Here is a 15215-nt window from a genome sequence, read left to right as displayed (position 1 = left end):
TCACTAGCTGAAACAAACTAAGTTCAACTACTGAGACAGAAGTGTCTTAATAAAGAAAAAAAATTAAACGTACGATCCAAAACAGACTTGGGGAGTACGGCAGGAAAAATCCAGCAAATGAACTGCAAGATTCACCACAACACACAAAGAAAGCAGATAGTGAGCTGAAGACTCAGGGGCCGGCGGGGTGCAGGTGCAGGTGCAGTGGCCTCAGGGCCGCTGGCCCAAATGGGACTTTTGGGTCTTTAACATTCCTAGAGAAGCTCTAAAGTCTGAAAGTGACCAGAGAGTTCCAATACCTGAAGTTGCTAGCGAACTGGAGCTCCTGAGCTGCCCTCAACAAAGGAGGCCCCACAGACACGCCGGGAGATCGGCAGGGACCAGGAAGTGAACCTGCTCACCGTGGGAGCAAAAAGTCAGCAGGATATAGGAGAGCTGCCAGAGCTTCAGAGCCACAGATTGGACTGCCAGCGTGAATTCAGAGGAGCCACGGACCTGGCGAGCACACAGTGAGTACGATATATGTGAGTGCCAGTGTGCGCAAAGTGGGCCAATTCAACTCCGGGACCAAAGAAGAGTGCTTAAGGTGCGATACCTACATGGGGCCACAAGGGGACACTCCAAGCAAATACAAGATTCACCATATATCAACAACATAGTAGGACTGTTATCTCTTTTATTATTATTATTATTTTTTTTACTATTTTTCTATCCTTTTATATTTTATTTTTTACTATTGCGGTTTGGTATTGTTTGTTTTACTTTTTGGGTTCTTTGGGTTTGTTTTGGTTTTTGGTTTTCTGGGGCAATAAGTTTTTTTTCTGGGGGGATAAGTCTTTTCTAAAGTCCTAATACAAAGACTAGGTTAAAAAATTACCCACTAACGATGGGAAGACAGCAGAAAACCAGACCTGAGAACTCTGAAAATATGAGAACTAGGAATAACGGAGAAATGACAGAAATCACAAATACTGACCTACAAGAAATGCAGGAAGGGGAGTTCCGAATCTTGATCTACAATATGATGAAAGGATTTAAAACAAGTTTAGAGGAGATGAAAGATGAGTTAGAAACACTAAAAAAGAATCAGAAAGAGGTTTGGAATGAAATGAAAGAGTCAATAAATGAAATGAAGTCAGCAATAGAAAGAAATTCTGGAAGATTAGAGGAAATGGAAAGTAGAATATCACTGTTAGAAGACAGTTCATCCAACACCGAAAACACAGTCAATAGTATGCAGAAGTCACTACAGCAACAAAACCTAAACATACAGCAAATTTGGGACAACATGAAATGCCCTAACTTACGGATAAAAGGCAATGAAGAAGGGATAGAGGTACAGACCAGGGGCATCCATAATCTCTTCACAGAAATAATTTTGGAGAACTTCCCTAACATGGAAAGAGAGATAGATCTTCATGTTCAAGAGACATACAGAACACCATTAAGACAAGATCAAAAAAGAACCTCCCCACACAACATAATAGTCAAAATGACTAACATAGAGGCCAAGGAAAAGATCTTAAAAGCAGTGAGAACAAAAGGTCGGGTGACATACAGAGGCAAAATAATAAGAATCACCCCAGACTATACAACCCAGGTCATGAATGCCAGGAGAGACTGGTATGACGTGATCCAGACCTTGGAAGAAAATGACTTCCAACCGAAGCTGCTTTATCCAGCAAAACTACTATTCAAAGTCGACGGCAAAATAAAAGTATTTCAGGATAAACAAAATCTCAAAAAATTTATGAATTCAAAGCCAACACTAGAGAAAATACTTAAAGAAATAAACCATAAAGAAGAAAAAAGAAGTAGACTTCAGAACCAGAGAAGAGAGCAAAGTGATCAGAGGGGCTTCTAAGTAAAGAAGAAAGAAAAAGCTACCAAACAGATGACAGAACACAAAATGATAGAAAACAAAAATCATATTTCAATAATAACTCTTAATGTCAGAGGACTTAACTCACCAATCAAAAGACATAGATTGGCAATGTGGATCAAAAAACATAACCCAAATATATGCTGTTTGCAAGAAACTCACCTAACAGCCAAAGACACTCACAGACTGAAAGTGAAAGGATGGAAAAAGATATACCATGCTACTGGAGAACAAAAAAGGGCAGGGGTAGCAATCCTGATATCCAACAAAACAGACTTTAAACTAAGACACATCAGAAGAGACAAATCAGGGCACTTCCTTTTATTAAAAGGAACAATACACCAAGATGATATAATGATAGTAAACGTTTATGCTCCAAATGTGAATGCAACCACGTTTGTAAAACAAACCCTTCAGGACATCAGATCTCAAATAGACCCAAATACAATAATTCTGGGAGACTTCAATATGCCTCTCACATCACTGGATCGATCTTCAAGACAAAAGTTGACTAAAGACTCTTTAGAACTAAAGAAAACTATAAAGCAAATGGACCTAATAGACATTTATAGAACATTTCATCCAGAAACTACAGAATACACATTCTTCTCATCAGCCCATGGAACCTTCTCTAAAATAGATCACATCCTGGTACACAAAGAAAGCACCAGCAAATTCAAAAGATGTAATATAATTCCTTGCATCTTTTCAGACCATAATGGAATTAAAGTAGAAATCAACAACAGGAAACTCAAAAGAAACTATGCAAATACGTGGAGATTGAATGATACACTGTTGAATGATGAATGGGTAAGAGCAGAAATTAGGGAAGAAGTAAAGAAATTTTTGGAAATAAATGAAAAGAGAGACACAACTTACCAAAATCTCTGGGACACTATGAAGGCAGTATTAAGAGGAAAGTTTATTGCATTGAGTGCTCACATAAGAAGGACTCAGAATCACCAAGTTCAGACCCTATTGGCACAACTCAAGGATCTAGAAAGACTGCAACAGTCCAACCCCAAAGCCAGCAGAAGACAGAAAATTATTAAAATCCGAGCAGAAATAAATGAAATAGAGAACAACAACAACAACAACAACAAAGAAACAATTCAAATAATCAACAAAACAAGAAGCTGGTTCTTTGAAAAGGTTAATAGAATTAATAAACCCCTGGCCAACCTAACCAAAAGAAAAAGAGAATCAATGCAAATTACTAAAATCAGAAATGAAAAAGGAGACATCACCACAGATAGTGAAGAAATTCAAAGGATTATCAGGAACTACTTTAAAAATTTATACTCCAATAGACAAGAAAACATGGAAGAAATCGATAGATTCCTAAACACAGTTAACCTACCTAAACTGAACCAAGAGGACATAGCAAACCTAAACCAACCAATAGCAAACAATGAAATAGAAATGGCAATAAAAATTCTTCAATCAAAGAAAAGCCCAGGCCCAGATGGGTTTCCAGCTGAATTCTACAAAGCCTTCAGTAAAGAACTAATACCAATACTTCATAACTTATTCCAGGAAATTGAAGAGATGGAACTCTCCCAAATTCCTTCTACAAGGTCAGTATCACATTAATCCCCAAACCAAATAAAGATACTTCAAGAAAGGAAAACTATAGACCAATATCTTTAATGAACATAGATGCAAAAATTCTAAACAAAATACTAGCCATATGCATTCAAAACCATATCAAGAGATAATACACCATGATCAAGTTGGTTTCATCCCGGAAAAACAAGGTTGGTTCAACATACGCAAATCAATACATGTCATCCACCACATAAATAGAATCAAGAATAAAAACCACATCATCATAGCAATAGATGCTGAAAAAGCCTTCGACAAAATCCAACACCCATTCATGTTAAAAACACTACAGAAAACTGGAATAAAAGGAACATACCTCAACATCATTAAGGCAATATACAACAAACCCAAAGCCAACATTATACTGAATGGGGAAAAACTGCAACAATTTCCTCTAAAATTGGGAACAAGACAAGGATGTCCACTATCACCAATCCTCTTCAATATAGTCCTTGAGACTCTTGCCACAGCAATAAGACAAGAGAAGGAAATCAAAGGAATTCAAATAGGAAGAGAGGAATTAAAATTATCCTTATTTGCAGATGACATGATCCTTTACCTAGAAGACCCTAAGAACTCGACCAAAAGACTTCTGGAGTTAATTAACAAATTCAGCAAAGTTGCAGGATACAAAATCAACCTAAAGAAATCAGAGGCTTTTCTTTATACCAACAATGAATCCACAATGAAAGAAATAAAACAATCAATTCCATTCACTATAACCTCAAAACCAATAAAATACCTAGGAATAAACCTAACCAAAGATGTAAAAGACCTCTACAACAAAAACTATAAAACATTAAAGAAAGAAATTGAAGAAGACCTTGGAAAATGGAAAGATCTCCCGTGCTCGTGGATAGGCAGAATAAATATCATCAAAATGGCCATTCTGCCAAAAATGATTTATAGATTCAATGCAATTCCCATTAAAATACCAACTACATTCTTCACAGACCTAGAAAAAGCAATCATGAACTTTATATGGAGAAAGAAAAGACCCAGAATAGCCAAAGCAATTCTCAGCAACAAGAATCACGCAGGAGGCATCACAACCCCAGACTTCAAACTATACTATAGATTAATAGTAGTAAAAACAGCATGGTACTGGCACAATAACAGGTACACTGACCAGTGGAACAGAATAGAAGATACAGAAACAAATCCACACACCTACAATCAATTAATCTTTGACAAAGAGGCCAAACTCATACGCTGGAGAAAAGACAGCCTTTTCAACAAATGGTGCTGGGAGAACTGGCTATCCATTTGTAGAAAGATGGAACTAAACCCCTATATCTCACCATGCACAGGAATCAACTCAAGATAGATCAAAGACTTAGAAATCAGACTAGAGACTGTGAAGTTATTACAACATATAGGCACAGGCAGTAACTTTCTCAACAAAACCTCCAAAGCTCAGGAAATTAAAGCAAGAATCAACAAGTGGGATAGCATCAAACTAAAAAGTTTCTTCTCATCAAGGGAAACCATCAATAACTTAAAGAGGAAGCCTACAGAATGGGAAAGGATCTTTACCAGTCACCACTCCGATAGGGGGCTAATATCTAGAATATACAAAGAGCCAAAAGACTCTGCACTAGCAAAACAAACAACCCAATCAAGAAATGGGCAACTGAAATGAATAGACACTTTATGAAAGAGGAGATACAAATGGCCAATAGATTAATGAAAAGATGTTCATCATTAGCCATCAGGGAGATGCAAATCAAAACTACACTGAGATTCCATCTAACCCCAGTCAGATTGGCAAGCATAAAGAAATCAAACAATAATAAATGCTGGTGAGGATGTGGGGAAAGAGGAACTCTTTTACATTGTTGGTGGGAGTGCAAACTAGTTCAGCCACTATGGAGATCTATGTGGAGATTCCTTAGAAAACTGGAAATAGATCCACCATATGATCCAGCTTTACCACTCCTGGGTATTTTTCCAAAGGGGTTGAAAACAGAGAACTACAGCAACATATGCATACCTATGTTCATAGCAGCACAATTTGTAATAGCCAAAATTTGGAAACAACCTAGGCCCCCATCAACAGATGAATGGTTTGCAAAGTTATGGGAAATACACACAGTGGAATTCTATTCAGCTATAAAGAAGAACAAAATCACGTCATTTGTAAGAAGATGGAAAGGGCTGGAAAGCATTATGTTAAGTGAGATCAGCCAAACACAGAAAGAGAAGGGACATATGTTTCCTCTAATATGCCCAAACAAGTGAGCATTGGGGATACTAGAGGGACTCCAGATAATGGAAGGGAAATCTCAGCAAAGTTTGAATGGAAAACTAAGAGAGGAAGGAGGCTGAACTTGATTGATGAGCGGCTATTTCCAAATAGGTGTAAAAGTACGAATATAGCAAGGTTAGCCTGGGTATAAAGTCTCGGGAGGGGGGAAGGGAAGCGAGGGGGGGAGAGGGCACCAAATACAGATTAAATGTATAACATTTACTTTCAATAAAATAAATTTAAAAAAATAAAAAATTTAAAAAATTTAAAAAATAAAAAATAAATAAAAAAATAAAAAATAGGACTTGGGTGAAAGGTTTGAGCTGCTGCCCCGCAGGGGGCGGGGCCGGAAGCTAGGAGGCGGAGCCCTGTGATTCCCAGAGGAGACCACGCCCCTTGATTTGAGAGAAGCCCGATAGAGACAGAGAGGAGCTCTCTCCCCCACTAGCCCCTGCGGCCCGTGGGGGCTGGCGGCCAACTCCCCACAAATAAAGACATGCATATCATCTTATATCGGTGTCCTGTGTGTATCTGCACACCAATGGGACCCGCCGCATCTTTATTTATTAATCATATTGGTGCAGCCAATCTTATATTGGGGTGTAGCTCAAAGGTACAATGCCCATGGGTTCCATCCCCAGTACCACAAATTCATTACATAAAATATACTATCTTCATCATTTTAAAAGATAGTACAGTGGTTTTCTATATATGTACAATGTTACATGATAAAAAAGAGAATGGTGGAGCTGGTGAAAAATGTTGGATATCTCTCTCTCTCTCTCTCTCTCTCTCTCTCTCTCTCTCTCTCTCTCCTTAACTGAAATAGTATAGGTTTCCTTCTCTGAAATTTTAAAAAGAAGGTGGATGTGTTGATGCACATCTGTAATCTCAATATTGGGAGGCTGAGACAAAAGGACCTAAAGTTTGAAGCTAGCCTCAACAACTTGCTGAGACCTGGCTTCAAAATAAAATATAAAATAGTACTGGGGGGCATAGCCAGAGGGAGTAGAATGCCCCTGGGCTCAATCCCTAGAACCACAAAAACAAAATAAAACAGAAACAAAACACTCCTCATATTCTGAACTTCGGTTGTCTGGCCAAGGTCATCTCCTGAGGATCGTGTCAAGCCCAGCACTGGAGTGGACCTAGTGAGAGCGAGCTTGAGCTGCACAGGTAGAGACATATGGTGAGTCTTCACATACACTGAAAATGAACTTGAGCACCTAGGAAGCTGGATCTGTTTTATTTGGCTTTTAAACAGGGGAGGATCGTGAGGTTTTGCTGTAACCTGAATTTTACCTTGGGTTTATAGGCATTCAGCATCGACATCTCCACGTTTTGTCCTCTGACGTGTTTCGGTTGCCTCTGGACCGGTGGCGAGGACGACTTCTGGTTATTGCGGCAGACACAGATAAAGAAGAAGAGGAAGGCGATGGCCAGGGGGATGGCCACGCTGGGCACCAGTATGTAGAGGATTTCCATTTTGTTCTTCTCCTTGGAATCCTTCGAATCTGGGTGCAGAAACGAAAGAGAGCATGAGTTAGGCTTCTTAAGATAACATGTATAATATTACATCGCCTAGCGTAGAACGACCTTCTTCAGTTCTTTTATACACACAAATCCACAGTGAGAAAAAAGAATCCAATTGCTTATCACAATTTGTTTCTATCAAACCTTCAGCATAATTTATCGGGGGTTTAAAAGTTTAAAGTTCAAACGTTTAAAAATTGTACAGGGACATTCGGAACATTTTGCGTGGGTGTGGGTCCCCCTTGGCCATTGCCTCTCTATAGCAGCCGCAGACCTGCATTTCTCTAACACCTTAAAAGTTAAACACCATGTGAACAGACTGTATACATCTGAGATCCTTACTACAGACCACAGGGTTCTTCTTCCATTGGCGGCCTGCCCAGATCAACCACCGTGACATGGTGTTCCAGAAATCATGCCCTTGTCTTGCCTGGTGCGGACTTAGAAGTCTAGTCCTACATCTTCCAGTATCAACATCACAAAAGAATCCTGGTCTCCGTGTTCCAAAAGTCACTGGCCTGGGAGCGTAGGAGCCGGAAGTCAGGGTCAGTTTGGTCTCTGATGAGCTGTGTGACCTGAGCACACCATTCCTGTCTGTGGCCTCACTTTTCTCATCAGCACACGTGAAGTGAATGTTCTAAATGGTGTGTGCAACTCCCTCCAGCACAGAAGCACTGTATAATTTGATATTTTTTGAAACCCCGGAATTCTTCTTAAATGGTTTCATATGAACGCAATAATTATGAGTGCTAACACTTAGAGGCATACTTTTGAAATTGTATATACCCACTTTACCATTGCTTGGCACAGAATAGATGCATAGAAGGATATAAGGTATGCTTTTCTTTTTATTGGTTTGAGTCAAACCATCAAAACCCAAAAGTTAAGGCATATCATTTCATTAATGAATTATTTGACTGGTAAAACAAACACAAGAATTATGGGGTGGCAATTAGAGGGGGTTACGTAATGACATACCCTGACCACCAAGATCAGCCATCTTTCCTTAAGAAAATCCAAAGTGCGAAAATTCAGATTGACACTAAGTTTAGAGATGATTATTTGCTTTGCAGAGGAATTAACGAGGATCCATTCAGCTATCCTTCCACTCATTCATTAAGTCAATAAACAAAAGCTACTATGTGCCTAGCTCTATTCTAGGTACTGGGAATTTAAAATTAAATAAGACATGTTCTCTGCCCTTAGGAACTCACAGTCTTATAAAAAAATAATTAGAGTATGCTGTTGTAAACGCTACAGTGAAAGAATGGGTAGAATAAGGAAAAGATTTAAAAATTTCTTTTTAAATAGCCTGGCCAGGCATGGTGATGCACACCAGTGATTCCAGCTACTCGGGAGGCTGAGGCAGGAGGATTGCCTGATCTGAGGCCAGCTTGGGAGTCTTGGTGAGACTCTGTTTCAAAATAAAAATTTAAAAACCTTGGCAATGTTTCTCAGTATGAAGCCATGGGTTCTACTCCCAGTACTGCAAGATGAATGAATGAGTGAGTGAATGAATGAAGCTTCTTTACTCCATGTAAATGAGAGTAGGTTTTACTCATATGTGCACCTTTTTTGGGAGCCTTTTGTTTCAGTAAGATATAGCGATAATCACATTTTTTTTCTTCTTCCATAAATAGACTCAGCATGAGATGTTAGAAACTTGAGGTCCTCCTGCCTCAGCCTCGTAAATAGCTGGGATTGAAGACATGCAACACTGTGCCTGGGTAAAAAACAGTATCTTCAATATTTATCCTTCCACTGGTAAAAAGTTATATTTGTTGTCATTATTACTATCCACCAGGAACTTTTGAAGGCGAACTACTTTTTTTTTTCTCCACAACCATCTTTGTAAGGTGGGTGACATCTTTAGCTCACTCTTATAGGCGAGGAAGCTGAGGGACAGAGGGGTTTAGTAACTCGCCCAAGGACACGCAGTCAGTAAGTCAAAATCTGGGACTTTTCCCATCAGTCTCGCTTGCAGCTCCTACACTGCACTGCCAGTGATCGGGGGCCGACTGTTCTTTTGCACTGTCTTCCCGAAGCTGGGGTCCTCTGTTTCATGGAGGTAGGAAAGGTAAGAGGGGTCTGAAAAGTGGAAAATAACACTGAAGTTTTGAAAGATGTGTTGCCCTGGAACCTTCTAGGTACAGGTATGATGGGGGCATTGCTGGAGACCAGGCTTATCATTGAGGCATGCTTTGGCAATGATTGTGTCTGCAGCTCTGGGGACAGATGGAAAGGAATCAGAGGAGTGGCAGAATGTCGACCACAGGACCTACTGTGAGCATGCACACACACAGACACACGCACATCATTTATACAGTCTAGACACACTGCAGCAGAATAAGAGAAATACACATTTTAAAGTCAGAAATTTCTGCATATTCTTTTTTATCATTATCTAGGTAAACTAGAGTCAGCACTTAGCCACTTTGAGAAAGCCCTTCTATAAATTGGCAATAACAATAATGACAACAATAATAATAATAATAATAATAATAATAATATCACCTACTTCATAGAATTGTAGTAAGCCATAAATGAAATAACAGGGAGTGTAGCTATTCTAGAGCCTGTTACGTTTCAATCACTCAAAGTTTATGCTTAGCGTAGAAGGGGATTCAAGGGTAAATGTTTGGGGCTGGGATTCTCAATAACTCTAAGCAAGATAGAACCTCTCTGATCTCCATTTCTTCCTTTATTCAGCAGAATAATGCCTGCTCTCCCAATCTTATTTGGTATATGTGAGAATCACATGAGATAATGTTCATGAAAGAACCTTGACTAATTGGAAATTGCTGTGCAGTTGCTGGATGCTATATTATTAACATTATAGAATTTCTCTTTACCCTGGGGGAGGGGAAGATCTCTGTTATTCTTGGATTTTCAGTGAAATCATTATGAGCGTAACGATCACAAAAGGAATGAGCCTAATTTGGGACTAATGCAACGCTAGTCATTTTTCCAGCCTCAATTTTTAGCAACAGGAGAAAGTAAGGTCTCACCTGTCTGGCAAACAAAAGAGTCTATTCTGTATTCATGCCCTATCAGCCTATTCAAGGAAGGTCTTTTATTGTAAATGGAAGGTCTGCGACAAATCCCCCTGTCGGTCTGCAGGAGAACAAACGTCAAGCAACTAAATCTTTTAAATACACTCAAACTTGGCTCCTTCTGCTTACATAGAGGACACACAGAGGGGCACCAGAGTGTCTTTCTGCCAAGTGAAATAATCAAGCAGAACAACACATAGTTGTGTTGAAGATGACAGAAAACAAAATCAGGATCAGGTCCTGCATACTACTTTTCTCCATGCAGCTTTTGTATTTGGCCAGAAAGGATTCAGTCTCTGGCTCAAAAAAACTTTTGAAATTATTTTCCATAGCAGAATTAGCCTTACTCATGAAGAAAAAAATTACAAAATGATTATCTTCACAGCTCCTTGAAAATGTTCATTTCAATTCCTCATTTTGACCCAGTATTTTAGTGTTATTTTAGTTTTACAAATAGAGAAATTGAGGCTGAGAAAGGATAAATGATGTGCCAAAGCTGGACAGTAGTGAAGTCTGGGTTGGAATTTTAGCCTGTTTGCCTTCAATGTTCCTATGTTTTGAATTATATTGCCAATAAAAATGACTCTAAAACATTATATAGAATTGTTTTCCATCATTCTTAACATTCCAAGGTTTCCCTGCAGTGAGAGCTGATATCTAGTGTGGATCATACTTGGTTAAAATGTTGTATTGGAACAATGGACATTCTTCTTAGTATTCACTTGAAAGAGTAATAGAAACCTTTGATGCATTGCAGAGAAAACTGGCTGAAAATTAGAAAGGTGAAGATTTTTAATACTTTGGAATAATTGCTTAAAAGTTAAATGCACATATTAGTTACATCAAGTTAAATACTTGAGATTTTTGAAACCAACAATTTAGTCCAGAGCACATGATTAATTTCCTTTTAAAAATCAACAATTTGGTATCACACTTCACATCTGACATTCCTATTTTATTTTTACAATGATATTCAATACTTTGATTAGTAATTACATATAATGGGAGAAAATACTCCTTTCTTACCCTACGGCTTACAGTAAGGTAAACATGATTTCTTACTGAGGAGATACTTTTGTAAAGTGAAACATCATCTGGGATATGACTTAGAGGTAAAAGAAAAGGCTCAGATTTTGAACATGGCAAAGGAAGGAAGAAATCTTACAGAAGTTTAGAATCCAAAGGAAATGAAATAAGTTTAAATTATGATCTTGTTTGAAAAAATTTAAAAACCAAAAGGAAACAAAAAGGACTCCCTACCATTTTATTCTTTGAAAACTATAAAATAAGCAGGCCCGAAGCACAGAGTGATATTTAAGCACACTCTTGGAAGCCAAAGGAGAGAAGGTGGTCATTAGGCCTCTAGCTGGCTTCCTGGGCCCAGGCATTTATTCTTTTGAATTTGTGATGGAAATACTGATCCAATGACACATTTTTTTCTCAAATGAATTGTTACCAAAAGAAGCTGAACAAAGTGTATGAGTGATTACATTTTTCTCTGTAGAAAATGTCTTAGAATAATGTTAGAGGCAACAACCCATTTATGAACACTTGGGAAAAATCTTAGTGACTGGAGTCTATACAAGTTCGCTAAATATTTGTATACACTCAGTGTCTTTCTCTATAAAAGGCAAATGTCGGACTAATCTTTTATAAAAATTAGAATGATTTTTAATCATAAAAAAGCACATAGCATAATTGCACGCTTAACCGTGTTTAACTGTATAGTTCAATAATACTAAGTATATTCACGTTGTGGTGCGAATCAGTCTCCAGAACTTTTTCATCTTGCAAAATTAAAATTCATATCCACGGAACTCTCCATTTCTCCTCCCTGAGGACTACCCTTCTGTTTTTATGAATTCACCTATTTTAGGCTCCTCACCTAAGCGGAATCATATAGTATATGTCTTTTTGTCACTAGCTTATTTTATTTAGTACAATGTCCTCAAATTTAGCCATGCTGTAGCATGTGACTGGGTTTCCTTTTTTTAAAAAAAAAAACCTGCAAAGCCGGGCGTGGTGGCGCACACTTGTAATCCCTGCGCTTGGGAGGCGGAGACAGGAGGATCACGCAGGTTCAAAGCCAGCAGTGCTGGCTTAAGAGACCCTGTTTCCAAATAAAAATATAAAAAATAGGTCTGGGAGTGTAGCCCGGAGGTAGAAGGGCTTCCAGGAACCCCCGTGCCACCAAAAAAAAAAAAAAAAAACCAAACAAACAAACAAAAAAACCCCAAAACCTGCATAATATTCCATTTTATGTACATACCATGTTTTCTTTGTCCATTCATTCACTGAAGGATACCTGGGTTGTTTCTACCTTATGCCTATTGTGAATAGCTGCAATGGACGTGGGTGTGCAAACGGTCCTTCAAGATCCTGCTTTCAATTCTTTTGAAAAATATCCAGAGGTAGGATTGCTAGAACATGTGGTAATTTTATTTTGAATTTTTTTTTTTTTTTTTTTTTTTGGTGGTGGTACTGGGGTTCCTGGAAGCCCTTCTACCTCTGGGCTACACTCCCAGACCTATTTTTACATTTTTATTTGGAAACAGGGTCTCCTAAGCCAGCACGCGGGGCTGGCTTCGAACCTGCGTGATCCTCCTGTTTCTGCTTCCCAAGCGCGGGGATTACAAGCGTGCGCCACCACGCCCAGCTTATTTTGAAATTTTTGAGAGACCTCTATATTGTTTTTTTTTTTTTTAATAGCAGCTGCACCATTTTACATTCCCAATAGTATAAAAAATTCCAACTTCTCCACATCCTCTCTAACACTTTTTTTCTTGGATAGTGGTCATCCTAATATGTGTGACACCGTGGCATCTTGGTTTTTTTTTTTTTTTTTTTTTTTGTGTGTGTGTGTGTGGTACTGGGGATGGAACCCAGGGGCTTTCTACCTCCAAGTTATACCCTCAGCTCTATTTTTTATTTTTTATTTGAAACAGGGTCTCACTGAGTTACAAAGGGCCTTACTAAGTTGCTGAGGCTGTCCCTTATTGGGGTTTTGATCTGTATTTCTCTAATAATTAGTGATGTTGAGGATCTTTTCATAGGTTTGTTGGTTATTTTTCTATCTTCGGTGAATGTATATTCAAGTCCTTTGCCCACTTCTAATCTTTAAGTGCTGAAGTTCAATATGTTGCATAAAATTAAACCTCTTTCATTTTTGAAAGTGTGGTAGGCCCAACCACATTTAAACTCCAGCAAAACTCAGATCATTTTATGGAAAACACGAAGGGCTGGATTATAGTATCATTAGATGAGTTTGTAATTTACCATATGTCTTTACCTAATAGTGTTGATCAGTAAATCAACATCAAATTGTAGAGGGTTATCCTTTAGGGAATCTGCCTGTCCAAAATTATCATTGATGACAACATGTTTATCAAAGTTGAAAAAGGCCTGAATTTAGAAAAGGCATTCAGCGCTGAAAGCAATGGAGGAGCCCATACTGGCAATACTGGCTAATGATCAAGAACGTCAGGGTCTATTTCTGTTTCCTCCAGTTAAGAAAACACTTAAAGATGTCTTCTAAAGAAGCATTTTCTATTTTGAAGAAGGGTTTTGAAAGAACAAGATACATCCAGAGGAAAATGGATAAGGAAAACTAAGGGTAGCCATGTGCCTTTTAGAACAAGGAGCGTATAAAAGCAGGGATGTGGTAGATGTTTGCAAACTTGGGTGAGAAATTAAACCAGAGGTGCATCTAGGTCACAGACTTGTTTCTTATTATGATTTGTTTTTTTTTCAATTAGTGGTTAATGTATTTTAAAAAACCAGATTTCACTGATAAGTTTTGATTCTATCTTAAAAAGTCTGACTCTGGGCAGGCGGAAGAAGCCCGTTTTGGAATAGAACAATTTCCCCATCTCTGCAGATGTCTGGTGATATTCACACAGAGGCCGGGTGATTTCTGAGGTTTCTCCCAAGATTTTCTGATTTTACAGAATGAATTGACATTGTTTATTTAGATCCCTACTAAACTTTTGATTCTCTTACAAAGCAATTTAAAAATCAGCGGCATTCCTTCTGAGTGCCTTAGCCCACAAGGTCCAGTCCATGTTGAGGCTGACCTCTGCCGGCAGGATCAATGGGCACCTTTGACCATGGCTTCCAGCTAGGAAAGGGCAGGGGGAGCCATTAGCAGGAGGTGGAGGCAGGAAGAAAGTATGGCTGACACATTTGTTCTTCTGATTTCCTCCTCACTGCGTTGCTGAGATTGGGTGAATCTTTCTACTGATGGCTGCAGCATGCATTGGACAGCCATCTCACCAGCCCTAGTGATACTCCACGGGGCAAGGCCACCAATCAAGGATGGTCATAGTTTCAATTCCTGCGAGTCCCAGGTTCCATACCTTTTCCTTATTAGTTTCCCCTAGTAACACTTTAACATTTTCTTCAAAACAATTCCCTCCTGTCTCTTTGCTTGTACCACTTTTTTTCCCCTCTAGAGCCTGGACTGATACAAAGCCAATAGCAACCATCATTGTAGTGTGACATCAGAATTCTGTCACCAAAGGGTTAAGAGGATAATGAGTATTCCCTATTGACATGGTGGGGTCCCCAAAAAGTTAGGAGCTTTAGAATGCTTTTTTTTTTTTTTTAAGAGAAGCTTACACATTGGGTAAATGACTGAATATATACTGGAACGAAAATAAACAAAGCTTTGACAGAAAATTATAGTTAAAATATTTATGGAACATGACTTAGCTATAAGTTTTGAGTCATCATTATTCTTTACTTTGTTGAAAATGTATAAAGACTGGAAACAAAAGAACATCTTGAAAATTTCCATAGCATAAAAATAACTGTTCCGGAAAGCTTCCAAGTATACAAAGCACTGCTCTATTCCTTCCTCCTTTACCCCTCCCCACCATCCAATTCACTGTAATGT

General features: G+C 38.6%; 1 protein-coding gene across 1 annotated transcript in view; it reads right to left on the bottom strand.

Moving 5' to 3' along the window:
• The window catches only part of ROR1 (receptor tyrosine kinase like orphan receptor 1), a gene marked incomplete at both ends in the record, with an annotated part of 394069 nt that overhangs the window by 14344 nt on the left and 364510 nt on the right, over nucleotides 1-15215 (bottom strand). Inside the window, one exon of the mRNA XM_080692061.1 lies at nucleotides 7038-7249. Within this exon, the coding sequence (XP_080548187.1) occupies nucleotides 7038-7249 (212 nt within the window). The remainder of the gene's footprint in view (nucleotides 1-7037; nucleotides 7250-15215) is intronic.

The sequence above is a fragment of the Muscardinus avellanarius genome (genome assembly GCF_963383645.1).
Source record: "Muscardinus avellanarius genome assembly, chromosome: 3".
Taxonomy (NCBI): Eukaryota; Metazoa; Chordata; class Mammalia; order Rodentia; family Gliridae; genus Muscardinus; species Muscardinus avellanarius.
The sequence above is the reverse complement of the archived record's forward strand: the minus strand, read 5'-3'. Positions and strand labels throughout refer to the sequence as shown.